This window comes from Mus pahari, chromosome 2, assembly GCF_900095145.1.
Source record: "Mus pahari chromosome 2, PAHARI_EIJ_v1.1, whole genome shotgun sequence".
Lineage (NCBI taxonomy): Eukaryota > Metazoa > Chordata > Mammalia > Rodentia > Muridae > Mus > Mus pahari.
The window spans coordinates 3,773,719-3,798,233 of NC_034591.1; the positions used below are offsets into that span (position 1 = coordinate 3,773,719).

The following is a 24,515-nucleotide window of genomic DNA, read 5'->3' on the forward strand; positions in this document are numbered from 1 at the left end:
TGGGGGTATAGGGAACTTTCAGGATAGCATTTGAAATGTAAATAAAGAAAATAATAATAATAATAATAATAATAATAATAATAATAATAATAATAAAAAGACAATATAACTTCATAAGGAAAAGATGGATAGAGCAATGTTTTCAAAATAATGGGACACTGCTTACATGGTGATTACATTCTCATTCGGCTACCATGCAAATAGACAAATCTTACTTGCTAAAGTGATGGATACTTTTAATCTAGGTCAAGCAATTTTAAGAGAAAAGAAAAAAGCAAAGCTTGCATCATTTTTTATCATCCAAGTGAGATGGGTCCTAGGTTCATAGAAAAGAAAATTGGGAAGCCCCTGTGATTTGAGTATCTGCTCCACTTCATTCTACTTGAATTCACTTGTGTTTGTCAAATGAAAATAATAGTGGTGAGTAAATCTCACATGGAAAACTCTAAAAAAAATATTAAGAGAGTATTATGGGTTTGAACTCCTGTTTGAGTTGCACTTTGAGCCCAGTAAGTTATACATTTTAGTGTTATTGAGTGGAATTCTGATATTTAATATTACCAAACCTGCTTCACAGGGGCCTCTTGGAGGGACAGCTGCACAGACAGTCTGGTGGCAGAGATAAGTTTGAAGAAGAAGGAAGAGGAGGAGGAGGAGGAGGAGGAGGAGGAGGAGGAGGAGGAGGAGGAAGAGGAAGAAGAGGAGCAGAAGGAGGAAAATGAAGAAAGAAAAGAACAAGAAGAACAAGAGCAAGAAGAAAGAGGAAAATGAGGAGAACAAGAATGAGAAAAAAAACAAGAAGAACAAGAACTTCATTTCGTACCTCTCAACAACATTTCTTTATACCCCAAGCTTAGTGTCTTCCCTTGGCTTCTCTAATCTTAGTAAACATGCTACATCTATTATTAACACTTACTTAAATCCTTATTCTTCCAGGCAGGATCCAGAATTTTCTTCTTTCTAATGTTCATTGTTTATATCCTTTACTATGCTACTTCACTTCTATGTTAACTAGTCAAGGACCTTTAGATCCACTAACTGCATTACAAATTTCATGGACCAGTATCAGAACTGATTCTCAACACCATGGCCAATGTTTGGTACCATTTTAAACAGACAGTAGACTTATATGAAATATTTGAATTCAACAAGTTTCCCTGTGCTGTCTTTGACAAATAACTTCCAAAGACTTTTCCATAATGCTTTGGGGAGAAATATAGAAAGAAAAGTATAAAAAGAAAGCAGCCGGTCATTTTTTTTAAATTTTAACTAAAATGATTAGGTTAAAAATGTGTATTCTGTTGTGTATCATGAAACTGTGCATGTCCTCTTCTAAGACTATGACTTTGGCTTTACCAAGTGCTGGCTCTTTACTTAGACTATGTATTCTGTTAGATGGGTGGGTATGTTGGGTAAAGGAAGTCATCCTCCTTTTCTCTAATCTGAAGCATGGCTGAAATTTTAAAGTGGCTATGGATTCTCTGTGGAATCAAGTCTAATTTTTCACAAAATATTCATTTTCAAAGCAGATATTCAGAGGAGCATCCTCAAAATCATGCCATAACCCTTGTGGTTGTTTAAATGAGAATCATCCCAAGAAATCCATATATTTGACCCTTATCCAGTTGTTAGACTGTTTAGTAATGATTAAAAGATGTGGCACTCTTGAAGGAGTACATGATTGGGCATGAGGTTTGGGATTTAAAAACCCTATTCCAGGCCCAGTCTCTTCATCTCTCTGCTTCCTGCTTGTGGACTAGATGTAAACTCTAAGCTACTGTTAGAGAACCATACTAGTGTGCTTTATGCAATGCTTCCTGCCATAATTGCCATGGATTCACATCCCCCTTTTTGTAAGTTGCCTTGGTCATGTTGTCTCTTCACAGCAATAGAACAGTAGCTAAGACAACCCTGTTCACCATAAGATGATGCTGATATAAGAAATCTGTCACTACAAAAACGCAGACATCCTTCCTATTTCAATGTTCCTAAAGTGCTGAACATCATCCTCTCCATTCCTGACCTTTTCTACAAACATCTAAGACTCATGAGCTTTCCATCATCCCTACTATACTCTACATAGCTAAAATCAAGAAGTTTATGTGCTTCCAACTTGCATACCATTTGTGCTCTCAACAAATACAAGAGAAATGACTAGAAAATGAAAGTAGGGTACATGGGGGAGCACCCTCATAGAGGCAGGGGATGGGTGGATGGAATAGGGGGGTTCTGAAGGGGAGACCTGGAAAAGAGAAACATTTGAACAATTTTTGAAATATTATGTTTATATTTTCCTTATCTGTATATTATTTAGCTGCTATGGGATCTTTGCTTCTCAAGTAGCTATCAAGCAAGCACTCACAGATCAGATAAATGTACTGAGCTGAGCCAAGCTGGCAATTGGTTAAGGACTCAGTTATAGTAGTTAAAAGATGTACCAAACGTAATAGTTAATACTAGTTAAGAGACTGTCATACTACTGCAAGAGAATTTGCTATAATGGGATATATTGGCTTCTGCATGAAACTAATCCATGTCCCTATAAAGAGAATTACTCGGATGGGTGAGAATTTAATATTTTCTAATGCAAGCATGGCAAGGAAACTGATGAGAGTAGACTTGAATAATGTAAATTATTAAACTATCCCCAATTTTAGCATCTTCCTCTATAAATTGTGGAAAGAATGTGCACCAATCTAAGGTAGACCTATAAAGTACCTACAGCAGGCCATTAATGGTATTTAATTCTCTCTGTATGGTCTGTGTCCTATAAAGACAAGAGAATTCTGAGTTTACTAAAGAACATTTGATCTTGAATAACAAACGAAGAGTTTAAAGTCTGAGAAATCACAAGGTCTACTGTTTGATATGTGTCACAAGTATGATATGTGAAATAAGTTAGTATAAATTTAGAGGGTGCGTAAGTAGGATAATAGAAACAGATTAACACCACAAGTTCATATTTATTGAAAAATGCTTAAAACTAGAACTTGGGCAGCCACTCTCACTAGATCACTCTGGGTAAAATAATGCAAACGCCTCTTAAGCTGGGTTGATGAGAAGATGTCTGTTGGAATGGCCATCTGCAAGTAAACAAATGGTCCTTACCAGATGGATCACATGGGTTGCCCTATTTGGGAGGTCAGATAATGAATGAGTCTCTGGTAAAACAAAAGTTTGCAACGGCGATCATACATTCTTATCAATAATCAACTCTTCAAACATCATGGCAGGCAGGCTGCTTCTTTCCTTTCTTTCCTGACATCTTTTAATTATTTATTTATTTATTTACATTTCAAATGTTATTCCCTTCCCAGTTTCCCTTCCACAACCCCCCTACCACATGCCCCCTCCCCCCCTGCTTCTATGAGGGTGTTCCCCCCACCCATCCAGTTCCCCCTCACTGCCTAAGCATTCCCCTACACTGGGGCATCAAGCCATCACAGAACCAAGGGCCTCCCCTCCCATTGATGCTGGACAAGGCCATCCTCTGCTACATATACAACTAGAGCCATGGTTCCCTCCATGTGTGTTCTTTGGTTCGTAGTTTAGTCCCTGGGAGCTCAGGGGGGTGGGGGGGGTCTGGTTGGTTGATATTGTTCTTCTTTCTATGGGGTTGCAAACCTCTTCAGCTCCTTCAGTTCTTCCTCTAACTCCTCCATGGGGGTCCTCATGCTCAGTCCTATGGCTTTACTGACATCTTAATGTGACTGACAAAAAGCAAGAAAAGAAGACAAATACCACTTGAACTTTTTAGATAGTCATGTGGCAATAAGACTAAAAATCAGGAGAACAACTTAACCAATATTTGATAAGTAAAATAAAATAAATTTAAAAAGAATGTTTGGGAAATAGAATAAAACCATATAACAAAATATCTGGGATAGTAAAATTAGTTTAAATTAATGCTCAAATTAAAGACATTTTAAAAAGGCAAGAAAAATGGTTTTGAAATAGAGAGACAAGAAGTTAATCCAGATAATAAGGAACTTTTTAACTGTTTAAATTTACTTTAATTTTTTAAGGATAATAATATTATTGCAACTTTTTCCTTACCTTTCCTCCCTCTGAGTTCATCCACATACCCCCTCCCTGAGTCCCTTCAAATTCATGTACTTTTTTCCCACTAATTGTTACTGGATGCATGTATTTGTATACATATATACTCTTAAATATAACACATTCAATCTGCATAATATTAATTTCTATGTATGTTTTCAAGGGTCTGACCATTTGGCTCCAGCGCCAATGAGGGTCATGTAAATGAAAATATCTCAATAAAAATAGTATTTACAATCTTGGTGTCTAAATTTCAGAGTGTAAATTTAACATCTATGCAAAGAAGAGTTGTAAGTAGCCTGAGGAAATGACTTAAGAGTGTTTTGTAAGGAGTCGATATTTGAATGGGCTCAGTTTTTCTTGGCCAGTGTCAGCCAACTGGCTGTACCATCTTGAAGCTCTGGAGTAAGATCCCCCATCAGTAGATGAGTTCAGAGGGATCCATGCACCACACCAATCATGCACTTGGGAGGAGAAGCAAGATTGTGCAGTTTTATGGTGTCCTCATGAATGTGAATCCAGAGGCCACTGAGCCAACTGTGAGGAGGAAGCAGGGTGTGAGGTCTCTATGACAACAGAGCTTCAGCATCATCCAGAGCTGGATGCCAAAAGATTTCCACTAGGCCACAGATAGATAATGGGGAAAAAATATAGGAAGGGACAGATTCAAGAAATGAAGGACAGGGGACTGTGGGAGGCTTTCTTCAAAGCTGTTCTAGTTCACAAAGTATAAAGGAGAATGGAGAAAATCACAGCCCCAAGACAAGACACCGACTGAGACGTTGGAGGGGATCACTGCGCGAGGAACTGGATCACAGTGACTGAGGAGTTATGGTTGGTTGTATTGTATCACACAATTAAAGATTTATTAAATCACCTCTCAGACTTCACTTTCTGGAATAATTTATCACTGCAAATCATTAAAATCACATCATTATTTTGAATAATGAAAAATCTCAGGAGAAAAATGTTCTCTGAGGTTCATGTTTTTTATTAAATAGTTTTTTTTCCTGTCATAATTATTGTTTAGATCTCATGTGAATATAATATTAAAAGGTAATTTTATTTTGAAATCTAAAAATTAACTTAAATTCACATTAAGTAGCCCAAATTGTATCATAAAACATTTTTTTTATAACAGATGCATTATTACAGAGATTCAGATATAGGTGGTTCTAAAGTTTGTATCTAGTATTTAAGTGAACTCTAGGAACAAGATTTACCACGATAGATTTAATTTACTGAAATATAAGAGAAAGTGCCCAGATCTGCTACTTGTCTGACATACAAAGGTGTGTGGCAAAACCAAATGGAAAACAAAATCCAAAAGACCAAAAAAGCGTTCTGAAAAAGAAGCTCCCATTTCCCCCACAAACCGCAGCACTGTGGAGGTTTTGGTTGTGATAATCTCATGAAATCAGACCTAGGACAAGATCCACTGTGGCTCTTTGGTGCCAGGAATATTCTATCCCCTTTCATGACCTATGGAAATAGAACCCTGGAGAGGACAGTTGAGGGGACAGAGCACTGGCAGTTGGAAGCATGGCAGAGGTTAAGGCAAGAGGACCTCAGACCTCAAAGACAGGTAAATGTACCTGACATGTTAAGAAAGTTAAGGTGCCCCGGGAGTGGGGCTGGAACCTGAGATTAAATCTGTGCAGAAGTTTGATTTGCTGAAACCTTAATAAAACAGCAACACAGAAGAAATGTATTGATAAGAGGATAAACCAATCAATTAAACCCCCCAAAGTGTACTATTATTTTTAAAGCAAAACTATTAAATTTTAGTATTGGGAGTAAATGTTAAATAAACTAATAATAGCTTTTAGTACACCTGATTTATTTTTATTTTTACAGGCTAGTTAAATTTATGTTAAATATTAGATAAACCATTGCCCTAGAAACAACATTAAAAAAAGCCTCTAATATAATCTGTAGTCACGGTTACCCAGAGAGGGCTTTTACTAAAGCGCGATAGTTACTTCCTTGTGAACTCAGAAGCAACAGCTGCATTTGTTTCACAATCTACTCCCATGTCTATGACATTGTTCACAGCACAGAGTGGGGATTTGTTATTCACTAACACCTGACAAACTGTTAACTCCCTTTTTTTGCTTGTTTCTTTTGTTTTGTTTTCGTTTTTGTTTTTGGTCATAAGAAATAAAAATAAGAGTTTACTACCAGTGAGACCTGTAATCATCTAAAAAAAGAAAAAAGATTCATCATGTCTTTCATGGTCCATAATCGGAGGGGCAGCAAAAAGCAATTTCAAGTGGATCCTCTTCTTATGCCCAAGGTTCCTCGGACCAATTACCTGCACCTTCAGGAAGAGAAGCACAGCCTACAGCTGAAGAAGTTCCTCCTTCACAGGATGTTTCTGGTGGGCTACATACAAGCCAACACAGAGAAAAAGGACATTTCTGATTACTATGAGCAATTGTTTCAGTCAATTCTGAAGCATCATTTAGGCGAAATAGTGACGGGACTCATGCTCATCTACCCAAGTTCTTTTCTGCACATCCTTGAGAGTTCCAATGGCACACTCTTCCGGATTCTTCTAGATTATGTTGCCCATGAAAAGAGTGAAACAGAATTTATGATCCAAAACATGAAAATCATCGTTGCTTCTCATAACATCCCCACGAGGCTGTTCATGCAGTGGCATATCTCTGTCATCAAAGTCCCCGTTATGTACCTAGATGACGACACACAGTCTCCGTCTATAGCGGAAATCACCACAGAATTCCTCACCATGACTCACAAACTGGCACTCCAACTTTACAAGACGGTGAAATTGGGCGCAAAAGGTCCAGGTGACAACTTACACCAGCTTGCCCCTGAACTCATTCTCCCAGAACAAACTATCAAGTACTTATGCAAAGCTGAAGAATTCATGGACCCAGCGTCTTTCTTGAGCATGTATAACAGACCCATACACGTTACCCTGGATTCTGATATTGTGTGGCCAGCTCCTTCCCGTTTCTAGGATGGGGAGAGTTGATTTGGGTCTGTCTCATCAAGTTTTTGTTCAGAACATTAAAATAAGCACACACGTAGAATGTTAATATAAGAGCTAAACATAGGAATACATCTGCTTGTTGTGGTATGAAGATCAAATCATTTTTTAAAAGTAAACGGGTTTAATAAATCTGTAAGTTCCATCATTTTTATGGGATAATTTAAAGCATAGATGGAAGGGAATTAACATCATTTAAGCATTAAGATCTTATGCATTCTCACAACAGTTAACAAGCAGTCTTTATCATATGGTGGAAGAAAGGTATTTGAGGGTGAATCATTCCTAACAGGCAGTAGAAATGGTGCAGTGTTCACGTGAGGCATTGTTCTTACGCACTTTAAAAAATGTATTCTTAAGTGATTATATGCTAGCAATATTATAAGAAATGAACAGTGTGTGTGTGTGTGTGTGTGTGTGTGTGTGCGTGCGTGTGTGCTGTCAGATAGCATCTTATTGGCAGGGTGAATATGCTTGCAAAAAGTACTTTCTGAAGTTAGCTAATGGCCAGAAGTGATGCTTATGGCTAAAAATTAAACATTACTGTATACTTAAAATTATGCCACAAAATATTATTTTTTAAAAAGCCTACTCTAATGCATCTAACCCGACATGCTCCTCTTGTAGTGTGACCTTCAGATTTCTTCTACTCCTTTTTTAAGCTTTTGTAGGATTTGTGCCTCAAATTGCACAGCTTTTTTTTTTTTTTTTTTTTTTTGTCTGCTTTAACCAACAGAGTACAACAAGAATGATGCTGTGCATCTGTTCATCTCCAAGGCTAAATCGAAATGCCAAGTGCCTGGCTTTGTTCATTTGAACCTGAGCTCTTAGAATCCAGGCACTATACTGTGAATACTTAAAGCAGTTTCCAGAAAGCTACTGACTGACAGGAAGCACCAATCGCTGGATGCTGAGAAAGACGTGGTGATTACTATTTCTCTGATTCCAGGATTACAAGGAAGACTAGTTGACACTGCATAGGATAGCGATGGACTCTTCCTGGGAATCCTGCTCAAATTACAGACCTGAGACAATTATGAATTATGACATGTATGTATACAAATAATTTTCATCTTTTACTAGTTATTCCTTTATGTACATTACTAGATGTCACAAAGTAAACACTTACTAGGCAGTCAATCACACACCAACAGTGGCAAGTGTGTCTCTATCACATTACCTACCTTGTATAAATTCTCATTCTATATCATGCCCTGATATGAGACATACTAATAGAAAACTAATCCACTAGACTAATGAAAATCATTAGCAATCACAATCAACTGTTAGAGAAAGTTACAGACATACTTAGCTCACTGTAAATTTTAAAGATTCATAAAATGAGAATATATTGTATGAAAATAAAATTTGTATTTGATAAAAGAAAAAAAACACATAGCTCAATTATTTATTCATTCTAGTAAGCAGACTATAATGAATTTATTCAAATAAAATTCACTTGCTATAGTACTTCTAAGTACTATAGGATTTATTTTCCCCATCTCAAAATGACAATTGCTAAAACAGTTATAAATCTTATGTAACATGAATAAAGAAAGTTTATAATCAAAGTAAATATAAATATTTCAGGTATTTCTAAGTTTTGATTACAAAGAATATATACTCAATTGGTACCATTAGGAAAGATCTTTACTTGCTTAAAAATAAAACTTCAGTGTACTTTATACTGTCTTTTTTTTCTTTTTCTTTTGTTTCTTTTTGTTTTTTTGTTTTGTGTTTTTTTGTTTTTTGAGGCAGGGTTTCTCTGTCTAGCCCTGGCTGTTCTGGAACTCACTTTGTAGACCAGGCTGGCCTCAAACTCAGAAATCTGCCTCCCTCTGCCTCCTGAGTGCTGGGATTAAAGGCGTGTGCCACCACGCCCAGCTTACACTGTCTTTTATATAAGATTGAGGATACAAGTTGCTTTATTTAGATCCTTAATCTATTTGGAGTTCAGTTTTAGGGAGGGGCAAGATAAGCATACAGTTTCATCATTTTATGTGTGGCTGCTCAGTTTCATCAGCAATATTGGTTGAAGATTCTGACGTTTCTCTAATGTGTATTTTAGAACTTCATGTCATTAATCAAGTAAGGATAGGAATACGGTCAGACATTTGGGTTCTGAATTCTATTCCATTTAAATGTTTCTTTTTACTTCTGTTACTCTGTAGTATAATTGAAAACTAGGGTGGTGGAATCTCTGACAATGTCAAATAGTTAGGAATTTATTTGATCTTTTGTGCTTTCATATTAAATTTGAGATTTTTTTTTCATTTCTCTGAAGGATTACATTGGAAGTATAGTGGGTATTGCACTGAATCTACAGACTGCTTTAAGTAGGGTGGCCATTTCTCTACCTTATTCCTACAAATCCATGTACACAGGGGGTCCTTCCACCTTCTGGTCCCATACTCAGTTTCTAAAATTGTCATTGTACAAGTCTTTTACTTACAATTTTAAGGCATAATTGTGTGTGGTATTGTTTCACTGACTGAAGGAGTCAGTATATTTGCCTTTTGGTACATCACTGTGTAGTAATTTTATATGCTGATACTTGCTGAATGTGTTTATTAGCTCTATCAGTCTTCTGGTAGAGTCTTTACAGACTTTTATGTATAGAATCATTTTATCTACAGACAAGGAAGCTTTGATTTATTTTATTTTATTTTTTTACATCTCAAGATAAATATATTTTGCATATGTAACAAGTTAAGGAGAAATTATTTCACATTACTTTTATAACATTTCATTCAGTCAACAAATACTATTTTTTATTAGATATTTTCTTTATTTACACTTCAAATGTTATCCCCTTTCCTGGTTTCCCCTCTGAAAATCCCCCATCCCCTCCCCCTGCTCCCCAACCTATCCACTCCCATTCCTGGTCCTGCCATTCTTCTATACTGGGGCATAGATCTTTCACAGGACCTAGGGATTCTCCTCCCATTCATGACTGAATAGGCCATCCTCTGCTACATATACAGCTAGAGCCACCAGTTCCACCATGTGTTTTCTTTGATTGGTGGTTTAGTTCTGGGGGTACTGGTTAGTTCATATTGATGTTCCTCCTATGGGGCTTCAAATCCCTTTAGCTCCTTGGGTACTTTCTCTAGCTCCTCCATTGAAACCTTGTGTTCTGTCCAATGGATGATTGTGAGCATCCACTTATGTATTTGCCAGGCACTGGCTGAGCCCCTCAGGAAACAGCTATATTAGGCTCCTGTCAGCAAGCTCTTGTTGGCATCTGCCATAGTGTCTGGTTTTGGTGATTGTATATGGGATGGATCCTCAGGTGGGGCAGTCTCTTGATGGTCATTTCATCAAGTCTCAGCTCCGAACTTTGTCTCTGTAACTCCTTCCATGGGTATTTTGTTCCCCCTTCTAAGAAGACTCTGAGATTCTGGGCTAATATCCACCTATCAGTGTGTGCATATAATGTGTGTTCTTTTGTGATTGGGTTACCTCACTTAGGATGATATCCTCCAGATGCACCCATTTGTGTAAGAATTTCATGAATTCATTGTTTTTAATAGATGAGTAGTACTCCATTGTGTAAATGTACCACATTTTCTGTATCCACTCCTCCATTGAGGGACATCTAGTTTCTTTCCAGCTTCTGGCTATTATAAATATGGCATATATGAACATAGTGGAGTATGTGTCCTTATTACATGTTGGAACATCTTCTTGGTATATGCCCAGAAGTAGTATTGCAGGTTCTTCTGGCAGAACTATGTCCAGTTTTCTGAGGAACCACCAGACTGATTTCCAAAGTGGTTTACCAGCTTCTAATCCTACCAGCAATGGAGGTGTCTTCCTCTTTCTCCACATCCTTACCAGCATCTGCTGTCACCTGAATTTTTGATCTTAGCCATTCTGACTGGTGTAAGGCAGAATCTCAGGGTTGTTTTGATTTGCATTTCCCTGATGATTAAGGATGTTGAACATTTTTTTCAGATGCTTCTCAGCCATTCAGTATTCCTCAGTTGACACTTCTCTGTTTAGCTCTGTACCCCATTTTTAATAGGGTTGTTTGGTTCTCTGGAGTCCAACCTCTTGAGTTCTTTATATATATTGGATATTAGCCCCTATGTAGCTTTCTTCTCTTTATTTTCTCTGGTTTTACTAAACACCTAATGCAAGAATTCTATTATAGAGAAGAGGAGAGTGGATGTCTTTTCCTTGCTTCTAATTCTGATGCAAATTATTTTCCTGTACTTAGTGTCATCTTGGCTGTGGGGTTTGTGTATTATATTTATAGAACCAAGATATGTTCTTTGTATCCCAAGGTTATCCAAGACTTTTATCATGAATAGATATTGATTTTATTTCAATGGCCTTTTCTGTATATAAGGATATGATCATGTGGTTTCTATGTTTGAGTATGTTTATTATAAGGTGATTTCACTAACTGATCTGCATATACAGAATCATCTTTGAATCTAAAGGATGAGTCAAACTTAATCATGTTGGATGATCACTTAAAAAAAGTTTCAAAATTCAGTTTGCAATCATTTTATGAAGAGATTCATATCTATTTTAATCAGAGCAATTGCCTTATAATTCTTTGTTTTTATTGTTCTGGTGTTTATTTGGTTTGGATATTGGTGTAATGTGGGGTTTGTGAAAAGAAACTGAAACTGTTTTTTTTTTTTATTTTATTTTATGAAATAATTTAAAGATTATTGGTGTTTTGAAGAGCTGGTACAATTCTGTACTAAAGCCTTGTGGTCTTGCACTTTGTTTAACTGGGAAAATTTATTTAGTGTTATCACATGCCATGCATCGGTTTCAAATTCTTTATTTTGTATTAACTTAGCTTTGGTAAGCCATATGCATCTAGAAACTCAACTGTAGTTTTTTTTTAATATTTCCAATCTAGTGAAATAAAATATTTAAATTATTTCTTTTATTATTCTGAATTTCTTCAATGTCTACTGTTTCTTTCAATTTTGATTTTATTGATTTGCCCCACCCTGTTTGTTTAGTTAGTTTGATTGAAGGTATACAAATCTTCTTAGTCTTTTCAAAGAATTAAATCTTCATTTCATTGATGCTTTATATTTTAGTTTATTATTGCTTTAATCATTTCAACCATGAATTTTATTATCTCTTGTTGTCTACTGTTTGTGGGTATTGTTTTTTGTTTCTAAAATGTCTTAAGGTTCATGATTAATTTATTAATTTGAGATCTCTAAAACAATTTCCAATGGAAGAAAGTTTATTCTGGCTTACAATTTCAGAGGGAATGACTACAATATTGGGAAACACTGAAGATGGCACCAGAGCAGGAGGGTGAAAGATCACATGTTCAGTCAGGCACAGAATATGAACTAGGAAGGGGACAAGACCATATATTCCTGAATTTCTTTGTGTTTTAGGCACTAAACACAATAAATTTCTTAAGACTGCCTTGGTGTAACATAGATTCTGTCACATTGTGCTTTCTATTCATTCATTTCAAGAAAATTTGTATTTATTTCTTGATTTCTTCCTTGACCTAGCTATTATTCAGTAATATGTTTAACCTTCATGACTTTGTGCAGTTTCTACAGTTTCCATTGAGGTTGGTATCTAGCCTTTTTTTCTGGGTAGTCTGATAGAACACAGGATGTGACTTTAACTTTTTATATTTGTAGAGACTTTCTTTGTGTCATGTGTGATTGATTTGGGAGAATCTTCCATGAACTTCTAAGAAAAATGTGTATTTTTCAGGGCTTATCTACAACGTTGTGTAGGTGCAGGTGTCTGTGAGATTCATTTGAATTATGATGTTCATCTACAATGGCTCTCTATTTAGAGTTTGTGCAGATAATCTGTGTACTAGTCCAGATAGGTAACTAAAGACACCCGTAATCATTGTGTAGCCATTAATCTGTGGTTTTGGATCCAAAGCTTTGTTTTCTTTGCTTTCGTTTGGAGACTTCATTGGGATCATCTTTATCTATTTCAGGTAGTTTTCAATGCACTAGATTTCCATGCATATTTTGTGTACCTGTCCTGGATTTATTTATCCATGTGACTTCTTGACTGTGTTTTTACTTCTTTTAAGCCTGAAGTATTTATTCTGGTATCCTCTGTAGAGCTTACTTGGCAATTGTAAATTTCCTTAACCCTTTTATTTTATCATGCAAAGATTTTTTTTTTTTTTTTTTTAGCAGATAATCTATGAGCACACCATTCTGGTTGAAAATTATTGCATTATTCCTTGGTTACTTTGTTTCTGAGCTGGGACTTGAACATTTGAGGTTGTTTGTCAGTCATATCATTATTTTTGCTTAAGTTACCTCTTTCCTTCTGGTGTAGGGGGAGCAATGTGTAGTTTTAGATTATAATAGGGTTGAAGTACTTTCTTTTACTGGATTTGTACTAAGAGCTCAAGGACCTCCTGTGTGAGTGAACAGAAACTATTTAAGGGTCAGCATACAGCTTGATGGGCCTCTCCTCCACTGTCACCTGGTATGGACCTCCAAGTTCATTGCCCTACATTGAGTAAGCTTGGTCAAACAGCAGCAGTGGGAAGATTTTGTTAAACTGGATGTATCCTTAGCCTATCAGTTCATGAGGAACAGAATCTACCGGAGAGACTTGGGAAGTGAGATTCTAGGGAAACAGGGAGCTTATTGGTAGGAGTGAGCCCATTTGGAGCAGGGATGTTCTAGTGGAGTGAGGCATGATGACAACATTGGTAATGTGATCCCACAGGACATAGAAAGCTTTAATGATAAAGCAAAGAAATGCCTACCTGGTGTCTCAGAGAAAGGAGATCATGGGGGAAGTAGCCAGCCTACATGTTACAGAGGAGCAGAGCCTAGCTGATGGATCAGGAAGGACAGTCCCAGAAGAGCCTAGCCTAGTGATCTGGCAACGTATGGACATCTTAGGAGACCTTGGCAGTTTTATGGATTGAGAAAGATGGATCCTCATTGGCAGCAAGGAATAGAAGTCCCAGAGGAGCTAGGCAGGCCTCTATGATACCAAAAAAAGTCTATCTAATGACATGAGGAAAGGGTTCTCTCAAGTCCCATATAGATTTCAATAAGTTTAGGAATACACACCTATTTCAAATAACATAAACATACTCCTAGCCAAAGCAAACTTCCATATTTTCTGATAAGTGAAAATATGGCAGACTATTACAAGTTCAGACAGCAAATTATTTCTTGATTATTACATATTGCATTAAGAGACTTAATAGAAAATTAAGAGTTCTCCCTCTTGTGGTCAATAATTTAAATTTCCAGACACTGGCCAGTAAGATTTACAAAACAAATACAAGACATTGATTTTTAAGAAAATAGAGATAAAAGTCCAAAAGTGCCTCTCAAATGGTTTATCATCATGTCTGGGAAATAAGCAATATGAAACTTAAAGACACTAAATTGCTTTTCTCAAAGCAATGGTAAACACTGATGAACTTTAGTTCCATTTTATTTCAAAATACTAACTATACAAATCTTGATTCTTTTTCAAGGTTTTAAGAAAATTATTTTATCAACTCAATTTTATTCTTATTTTAGAACTGTTCACTCTATTGTTACTTCAAATCAAAATAAGTTTTATATTAGCTGGATTAATAACTTACTACATTAAAAACTCTACTTACTACAATCCTTTCATGTTTAGAAAAATGAATTCAGTATTTATTAGCTAAGTGTTCTGTTATTAATTTTTAATAATGAATTACTGTTTGACCAATTAATATATTACTGATTATATATATATATATATATATATATATATATATATATATATGTATGTTTTTCTTATAACTTTGACCAAGTACATTGGATCTAACAAATTGATAATATCACCTGAATTTTTTATTTAAAAGGATTAAATTTTATCAAAAAATGTTTATGAGTAAATGAATAGTGTTGTTGAGTCATTCTTCCTGCTCATTACAGTTATACTTTTTTTTCAGTCCAATCTATGCCATGATCTGAACTCCCTTCTAAGAGCTATGACTTCAAATATGTGCTGATGTCTTCACTAATTTAATACAGCCTTACTGTATAAGTGCAGGCTTTACCACTGTTAGGAACCTTGCGTTGACAGTAAAATAAAAGAATCATGCTCCTAATGTCTGTGTCTTCTAGAAGTGGAAACTGAAACTATTCCTTGTCCCTCTTAGATTATCTTTATAGATTTATATATGGATAATGTACACTCTAGTTCCCTCCTTGTGGTTCTTCCTAGAATTTAAAGCTTTCTTTAGTAATAAGAGCTAAACTGTTTTCTTTCTTTCTTTCTCTTTCTTTCTTTCTTTCTTTCTTTCTTTCTTTCTTTCTTTCTTTCTTTCTTTCTTTCTTTCTTCCTTCCTTCCTTCCTTCCTTCCTTCCTTCCNCTTTCTTTCTTTCTTTCTTTCTTTCTTTCTTTCTTTCTTTCTTCCTTCCTTCCTTCCTTCCTTCCTTCCTTCCTTCCTTCCTTCCTTTCATTCATTCTTTCCTGCATCATTTCTTGAATAAGGTAGAAAGTAACTTTTCCAGAGGAGGAGGGAGAGAAAGAAGAGCAAGAGATTAACAGCCTTGCCATGTATACTAAGGTGGATTCGTGAAGGATGCTAGGAAAGTGAGCAGAAAATGGAAATGATGTAGGTTTAGAGTGGTGTAGTGTCTTTGAAGAATAGATCAGAGTGCCTGTAACACTGAGAAGAAGATAAAGATATGGATGGATAGTGTTAAAAAGGATGTAAGGAATTACAATCGTGGCCTGCATTGAATTCTAAGTTTTTCATCCATTACTATATCAGACCCCTCTCATGCATTATTCTTTGTGCAGGGTCTTCTCAAGACATTGCATTGAAAGACTACAGGTATCCACATATCCCCACTATCCAAACGGAATCTAGCTTTCTTTACCAACACTATTCCTTCAGTCTAATGCTTGACTCTACCTTTGCTTCTTTTTAATGTAAAATTCTCAAAATGGTAGCTAACTAAAAATTCAAAAAATCATCCTAGAAATTACTTTTTGTTCCNGATAGCCAATTAATAGAAGGCTAATTATGCAATGAGATTGTGAGTCTACATTTAAAGATCAACCACAAGCACAATCCAAATAATAAGTGAATTTCACAATAAATAATTTCACTCTGGTCAAATACTCTAGAGGTATCTGTTTCACCTCTTGAGTGCAGTGGACTCTATCGCTGTGCAACAATTTTATGTATTTAAATCACACATTTTGTAATCTGATCTGTTTCTAAATTACTATTCCAATTTAAAGACGGTATTTTAAGAGTACTGGAGATAAGGCTTCGTTCTATAGATGAAGAAATATCTAGATGTTGAAGCATATGTGCATTTTATGGAAATAGATGTTCTACAATTTCCTCCTGAATTTCTTTAAGTCTCCTGCCTCTCCTTCTTAGTTCATGTTCTGTTTTTTGAAAGTAAAAACAACTTATCAACTACTCTATGTTCACATTTCTCTACTAATAAAACATAATAATTTGTGTATTTTCATTGATTTCTACCATTTGATAATATCCAGAGAACTGTGTTTCTTGACAACCTACTTTAGACATCAAAATTCTAAGTAAACTAATAAAAGTAATATTTAAGTCATGTAGGCAAACACTATTATATATCATTTCTGTTACTAGCTCATTATTCATTCTTAGACAAGAGATTTATTCCTTTGGGGGACTGTGCTCACTGACATTGTAAAATCCATGAATATCACAAAGAAGGTCACAAAGCCCCAGAGGTATCAGTTATTTTGTGTTTGAAAAGTAATACAATGCATGTTTGAACCACTAAGAGTCCAAGAGGCAAGAACAAAAGTGCTTCCAATAAAATCAGTAACCCAAAGTCTGAAATAATAACTTAACCCACCTATGGAAAGAACCTGTCATCAAATCCAAAATTTTTCCCAACAAACATGCACTCTGGGCGGAGGGAAGGACTCAGTGCATACATAAAGCCCTGGGTTCAAACTATAGCATAAAAAAGATTAAAAGCACCTAATTGAGGCAGTACCATGGACAAATTGGCAATACCATGGACTGTTAAAAGAGTATAAAATATAACTGCCTCATATTCACCATCCCTATGCCCAACACACACAGACACACACATGAAATATCCTGAGACCCTACCATCATACTTTACACCTACCTTCTCTTTCTCCGATACTTACTTATTGACTTATGAATTTATTTTTATCTACTGAATCTAATTATGTAGTTCATATGTGACTAGGCATTGGATACTCCATTGTGTTATGCATAAAATACCACCGAACAACCCCCTAAAGAAAAGTGACTTTACCTTGCCAGAACCCAGTTGCCAAAACCTCTTAAGCTTGGGGTGAGGCCTTGGGAACCCCACCTCCCTTTGTGTTAGAATTTTTAACTGGCTTCGTTTTATTCACATAAGCACAACTCTTGCAGGTTCATGTGTGCAACAGCCATGTTATATCCAGAGAACACATTCATCACGTATCCTCTATATCCTCTGGTTCTTATGCTTTTCCACCCCACCCTCATTTCTATGATGTCCTCTGATCCCTAAGGATATATATATATATATATATATATATATATATATATATCATCATGTATGGCTGAGCACTTACAGTTACTTATTTCAGCATTTTGAACATTCTGAGTATTAAGCAGTAGACACTTTAATAAGAAGCTTCTCTAACGAAGTTTGAGGGCAGCACAAATCTAAAGATAGAAGCAAAAGTATGAAGAAGACACTATAACAGTGTGAATACTTACAAATGACACTATGTCTTCCCCTAGTATGTATAAACTTCCCTTGTAATTTTTTATTGTATATACAGTGCCAGAAACGAATCCCTTCTTGTGAATCTGATCCAAATACAATCCAAAGAGTATTGGGTTCCCCCTTATGGTTGTTTGAATATGCTTGGCTGAGGAAGTGGAACTAATAAGAGGTATATCCTTTTTAGAATTAGGTGTGGCCTTGTGGGTAGAAGTGCTTCAAGGTGGGGTAGGCTTTGAAGCTTCTCCTTAGCTACCTAAAAACCAGTCTTCTCCTGTTTGTCTCTAGGATAAAATGTAGAACTCTGAGTTCCTTCTCAACCTCCATGACTGCCTTGACACTGCCATGCTTCCCACTGTGATGATAATGGACTGAACCTCTGAAACTGTAAATGTTGTCCTTTATAAGAGTTGTCATAGTGTCTCTTCACATCAGTGGAAACTAAGACAAACTAAGACACCTCTGTCAGCAGTAAAGCCACTATTGCACCAGTATTCAGATCTTGCATGAAAGATGGGTACTGTAGCATGTCTACCCAAGTACTGCATAAGATCATTGCTATTACTACTGTACTGAGAAACTGCATAGCTTCTGTCAGTACTTTGAAAGCTAGCTAGAAGAGAAAGAGTTTCCTTGAAAGTTCAAAATTGATTTATTTGTATTCTACAACTAAAGTATATAGTATCTAGCAATAGTATCTTATGATCTAGTTAAGACATATCTCCTAGAATTAATATTTTTCACTAGTTTGTTACCTGTGCTCAACCTCCAATTTAAATTATATTTTTAATTATTTTACAAACTAGTGCGGTTTCACAAAGGTTCTTCCTATATGTTTAGTTTTAGTTAACCTTCTGCCATCCTTACCAAAGCCCAGCCTCCCTCACTGCATAAAATTTTAGTTCTCAATATTCCTCATTGTTATTTCAGATAATACATATCCAATTGTCTAATATACTTTCTCTTGTATTTAGAGATCAGAGGTCTCTGGTATTTCCTCAGGTATATTTCATTTTGATTAAATAATCTTACAGATCCTGGTTTCCTCATTCCAAATATTCTAAAACACGCTTCAACATTTCTACATAACTTTTATCTGCATCCCATAGGAGCAAATTTCAGGCTTAGTAAGTTTAATTCCTTCCATTAGTCAAATAGAAATTCATCAAAAACATTAAATATTTTGCACTGATCACTTAACATATGCATAAGAAATGCAGAGGAGAAAAGCATATAAAAGTCTACATGTGACACTTGCAACAGTATCCACTCCATTTTAGTGAATATTGACAAGAAAAGGCATGTTTGGTACTGTATTGTAGTGAACTGCCCATTGCTTCCGCCCATCACTAAATTTTAATTCCTTGTTTACCTTTAGAAACTCATTAATCATAGCAAGAAAAACTGTGTCAAATCATTGTTAGCAATGGATGGGCACAGTTGCGAGCAAAAGATGCATAATTTTATCTTCCTGTGCATACAGTCTCTTTGCCTTTCATCCAAGAAAAGTAAATACTAAATAGGCAAAATAATTACTATATTAGTAGATGCACAAATTGCTCTGATGTCCTAACATATACAATTTTAAGAAGCAAGGAGTGCTGGTGTACTGGCTATTTTTGTGTCAACTTGACACAGCTGGAGTTATCACAGAGAAAGGAGCTTCAGTTGGGGAAATACCTCCAGGAGATCCAGCTGTAAGGCATTTTTTCAATTAGTGATCAATCGGGGAGGTCCCCTTGTGGGTGGTGCCATCTCTGGGATGATAGTCTTGGTTCTATAAGAGAGCAGGCTGAGCAAGCCAGCGGAAGAAAGCCAGCAAAGATCATCCCTCCATGGCCTCTGTGTCAGCTCCTGCTCCCTGAACTGTTTGAGTTCCAGTCCTGACTTCTTTCAGTGATAAACAACAATATGGACATGTAAGCTGAATAAACCCTTTCCTCCCCAATTTGCTTCTTAGTCATGATGCTTGTGCAGGACTAGAAACTCTGACTAAGACAGATGTTAAGGAAAGAAGAGCACACACACAATCCACAATGTGCTGATAAGACTGAAAATTTTTTTAAAAGGCAAATAAGGCAAGAACTGAAGTTAAGCGAGACTGGCGAGAGATGAGGCAGGATAAATATACATGGAGACAAATTAGACAGACAAAGAAAGCAGGTAATTGCCATGACTTATTCCTCAAGAGAAATAGAATGGAGTTTCATTTTAATAGATGACATGGTTAAACATGCATTTTACCAGAACCAATTTGAATTTTGGAGAAGAGATTGAATGGGAATTGGACAAGAGACATGGCAGTTTAGAGACTACTACAGCAATCAGTGAAAGATGGAGTAGAAGTCCACACAGGGAAAAATAATTCTGTAATATATTAAAAAGACAATAAGAATAGAAAGATGTGGGTGGTGCCAGAGTTATGCTAGATACTTGCATATTTAATTGAGAGTAGAGGATATGCAGAAGAGAAAAAGTTCAGGACAAAATATCGAACAGACACAAGTCTGTTTCTAGCTGTAGGGAAGTCTGGAGCAGCGGTAGAGTGGTTTAGACAGAGAATGAGAGGAGGTATTGAAGCCTGTTGGATTTGGGGGTCTCTTCAAACAATACTGAATAGCCCAATAGAGAGTATGAAAGAGTTGCCCCTGGAGATGGCTCTGACTTACGGATGAAAATGTGGACATGAGCTTTTGGTGTTATCTGTGGACTCAGGAATAGTGATGTCACTCCACTGAGAAAGCATAATGAAAACACAACTTGGTTCAAAGTGCAAGGACACATCAACACGAGTAGGGAATATTCATTTTAAATTGCTTGGAAACAATGAAGGAAAATAAATGAAGGTAGTATCTAAGAAACAGGAGAAAACTACTTCCTAAAGAAGAACGAACTCAATGGTACCAGTTGCTGCCTTAAATTCAAATAAAAAGATTACTAGTGGGTTTCGGAACCAGGCCATGGGAGATTTGGAAAGGGTCATTCTCATCTGTGTAACATGAGAGATCCTGAAGTGGGATGAGGTAAGTGAGGAAGAAACAGAAGATGGGAAAATCGTACAAGCATAGACCATGTTACCAAAAACTTAACTCTTAGCACTGAATTTTCAGAGTAGATTCCCTTTAAAAAAACTGAAAATCCTAGTGTGAAGATCACAGTTAGTGTCTAGTTTCAGTGACAGTGTACAATGGTTTCGTACTGTGGAAGTTGGAGCCAGACAGGAGAGGAGGGGAGAAGGAACTTGAAGAAGTAGGGGGAGTGGAAATCATAGAAAAAAAAAAATGTGTGAATAAAAGCTATTTTCAATAAAAGGAAAAAATAAAACAACCATGTCTAATCTAGAAATTAGTGGTTCCTCAGTAAACACGGGTTTAGCTGAATGTCTTACTTATCTGACAAGGCAAACTAGAACTGCAGAAAACAAGTTTAGTCTAAGGATCACCCCAGCACTTGGGGCCATGTTTCATCTGCTCCAGTTGACTGAAGATGAGCTCATATGATCTATCTTTATGAATCAGTCTCACTGCACTAGGAGATTTTACTCTGAGATCTGGTTCTTTTCCAGGTCACTTCCTCCTTTGACTCCTCAAGGCATGCTAGCAAATTACAAATTACAATCAAATATCAATTTTCCAAACTGATGACTTTAAAGAGCAATAATGTATTGTCAAAATGAGAGTAAATTCATGTACCATTTATCTCTGTGATGTATATCATTAACTTTGAGTGTAAGTAGATCTTATATGGCATTTATAACAAAATGAAAAGTCATCTCAAGTGAAATGACTCAAAAAGGCTTGGAAACTTTCCCAACATCTCTGCTACATTTTTTCTATTTCATTGTGTGTTTAAGTTATACTTTAAGTCAGGGTAACTTTTTTAACATCAACTAATATATATTATATAGAGAGTATAATATATATATATATATATATATATATATATATATATATAAAGAGTATATATATATATATATAAAGAGAGGAGAAAGAGGGAGAATAAAAGAAGTAATCAAGTTTCATCTACTCTTGGAGTATTTCCCTATTATTGCAAGCATTGTCAAGATATAATATTCTATGACTATCTCTGACAACTCTCTTTCACAAAAGTTTAGGAAACAGAATTTATTACCATCCTTAAAAATGCCCACCATCTCTTTTCATCATTTACTCTTAGTTAAGAAACATGACTGTTTCCACTCTAACATATTTCATATTAAAATGGCAAGCATATGGTAGAACCAAGGAAACTGGAGATTGGTCTGTGTCTTCTGTGAACAACATGAAGCAAGCAGGATCCTTCCCCAATTCGCTTGTACAAGAAAAGAGTCAAGTAGAGCCTAATTATTCAGTATTCTTGGCATTCTTGTTCTCTAACGAAACTAGATCTAAATTGATGCCACCTTATTTGTGCTTTATGATTTTTTAAAACTTCCTATGTTACCGAGTACTTCCTATAGTGGAGGAAAACACAATATATATATATATATATATAAAAGATTTTAAAAGTTGGCACCTAAGTCATATGATCATCAGATTGGACATTTAGTACTAGAGCTGTTGAGTAAGAAACTGTAAAATACCTAAAAGTTCTTTTTTGGTAAGTGACTACAAAGTGCTCATCCTCAGGTAAGAAATTTAAATCATATATCTTTCTCCAAGGTCTGGGGAGTATCAGGGAATAAAGACCAGAAGGCTGGAAAAAGTAACAGACCCAGACAGAGGGCTGCTACCAAACCATCTGTTCAGGACCACAATAGGCAATGCCACTCTAGCAACAGCTATAGTTCCCTATGTGAGGCCTGCATGACCTCTATCGAGTTACCATTCCCATGGACACAAGGATAAGTGGGGAGCCCATAAGGCCCTGCTCCTACCTGAGAAGTTTCAGGTAGCCCACAGCTCCTAGTGGAGAGAAAGTCAAATTCCATCATAGATGATAAAACTCACAGGTTGCCCATTTTATAGTAGACAGTACTATACCCCTGCTTATACAGACAACATGAAGTAGGTTCATTAGCTATTACATAGAGAGATAGAGACATGAAGTCAAGAGTGGATAGAACCCATAAGCAGTTGGACAGGGTGGTGAGGAGTGGATTTGACCAAAATAAAAAGAATTCGTCTATGAAAGAAATAACTTAATTTGGGGCAATAGCCAAATATTCTCCATATGCTACATATAGTAACTCACTATTAGGGGTGATTTGAGTTCTTGTATTCCTTTCTTTGTAATTACAACTGTGAATCTGACATCTGCACTTTGGACCTTTTCTGAGAAGTAACATGTTTCTGTAACCTAACATTTTATCACACTCATTTGATATATTAGCTATTAAACATACATTATAGACTTTATAAATTTTCAATGGGTGTAAGATTTCTCTTGTACCTAAAACTGCATGATGAGATATTAGAGGTCAATTACTCATGCCTGTTTCTTTTTCTTCTTTATTAATCATTCCATTCGTTTACATCTCAAATGATAACCTCCTTCCCTATTACCCCCCCCACAAGTCCCCCATATCATATCTGCCATCCCCTCCTCCTCTTTGCCTCTAAGAGGGTGCTCTCCCACCCACTTACCCACTCTTTCCTGTCCCACTGCTCCAGTATCACCTATGCTGGGGCATCAAACTTCCACAGGACCAAGGGACTTCCCTCCCACTGATGTCAGACAAGGCCAGTCTCTGCTACATATGTATCTGGAGCCATGGATCCCTCACTGTACACTCCTTGATTGGTGGTCTAGTCCCTGGGAGACATGGGTGGTCTAGCCAGCCAACGTTGTTCTTTCTAAGCTTGTTCTAGGATGTGAAGAGTGGCAAGTCCACAACTTACAGAAAAAGGTCCTCCTTACAGGAGTATCTTATTGCTGATATTTCATTTTTTTTTCTACTTATGTCAAACAGTAACTTACAAATGGCAATGGGAGTATTTTCCCCTTTGAATACAGTAGAGACACTAAAACAACTTTGATAAAAATACCTTTTACATGACTAACAGAAATTGCTTGAATACATAGTTACATGTGCCTACCTGGAATAATACTAAAGATATTAGTACATGTGAAGTGATGTGTGTGTGTGTGTGTGCATTACACACTAACATGTAGACATGAAATTATATAAATCAGTATAGATAAAGCAATTAAAATTGTTTCCAAGCAAATGGGAAAACCAGATTTAACTACTGAAACTAAATGGCACAGTACGAATAAGTGTTTTTATAAATAATCAGACCACTCTCTCCCCCACTTGCACTCTGAGTCTTACTTTGACAGGCATTCTCACCTACCACCCTATGAGAATACGTTCCTAAGGTTCCTGTGGGGGTCGCAGATTGGACCATAACAGTAGGTATTTCCAGCCTTTCTTTCTTTTTTTTCTTTCTTCCTCCTCCTCTACTGAAGAAGGAAAGAAGTGATGGAGACTGACCATTGATCTTTATCTTTGATGACCAGGAGTAAGCAAGTCCATTTGGGAAGAAAATTATGAAGCAAAAGTACAAAGAGGCAAAGCCCTCAGGAATAATCAGAAACTGTCACCTCAGTTCCTGATTTGATATCCGAGTCCAAGCATAGGTCTACATTAGAATTTATCCAATCGTTTTTTGTTTCTGTTTTATTTAAGTAAGTTAAAGTATGATGCATGTGTTTTCTGTTCTCTCTTCCTCCCTGTAAATGATTCCTAAGCAACCTGACAT

At 36.3% G+C, this 24,515-nt stretch overlaps 2 protein-coding genes across 2 annotated transcripts in view; one reads left to right on the forward strand and one right to left on the reverse strand.

The window, feature by feature from the left end:
• Positions 1–24,515, reverse strand: part of Znf804b (zinc finger protein 804B) — a 523,885-nt gene that overhangs the window by 479,317 nt on the left and 20,053 nt on the right. The gene's annotated exons all lie outside the window — the stretch shown is intronic.
• Positions 5,577–12,486, forward strand: Tex47 (testis expressed 47). The gene is made up of 3 exons (XM_021191329.1): positions 5,577–5,644; positions 6,218–7,065; positions 12,319–12,486. The coding sequence occupies exon 2, from the start codon at positions 6,284–6,286 to the stop codon at positions 7,043–7,045; it is 762 nt and encodes a 253-aa protein (XP_021046988.1). The 5' UTR covers positions 5,577–5,644; positions 6,218–6,283; the 3' UTR covers positions 7,046–7,065; positions 12,319–12,486.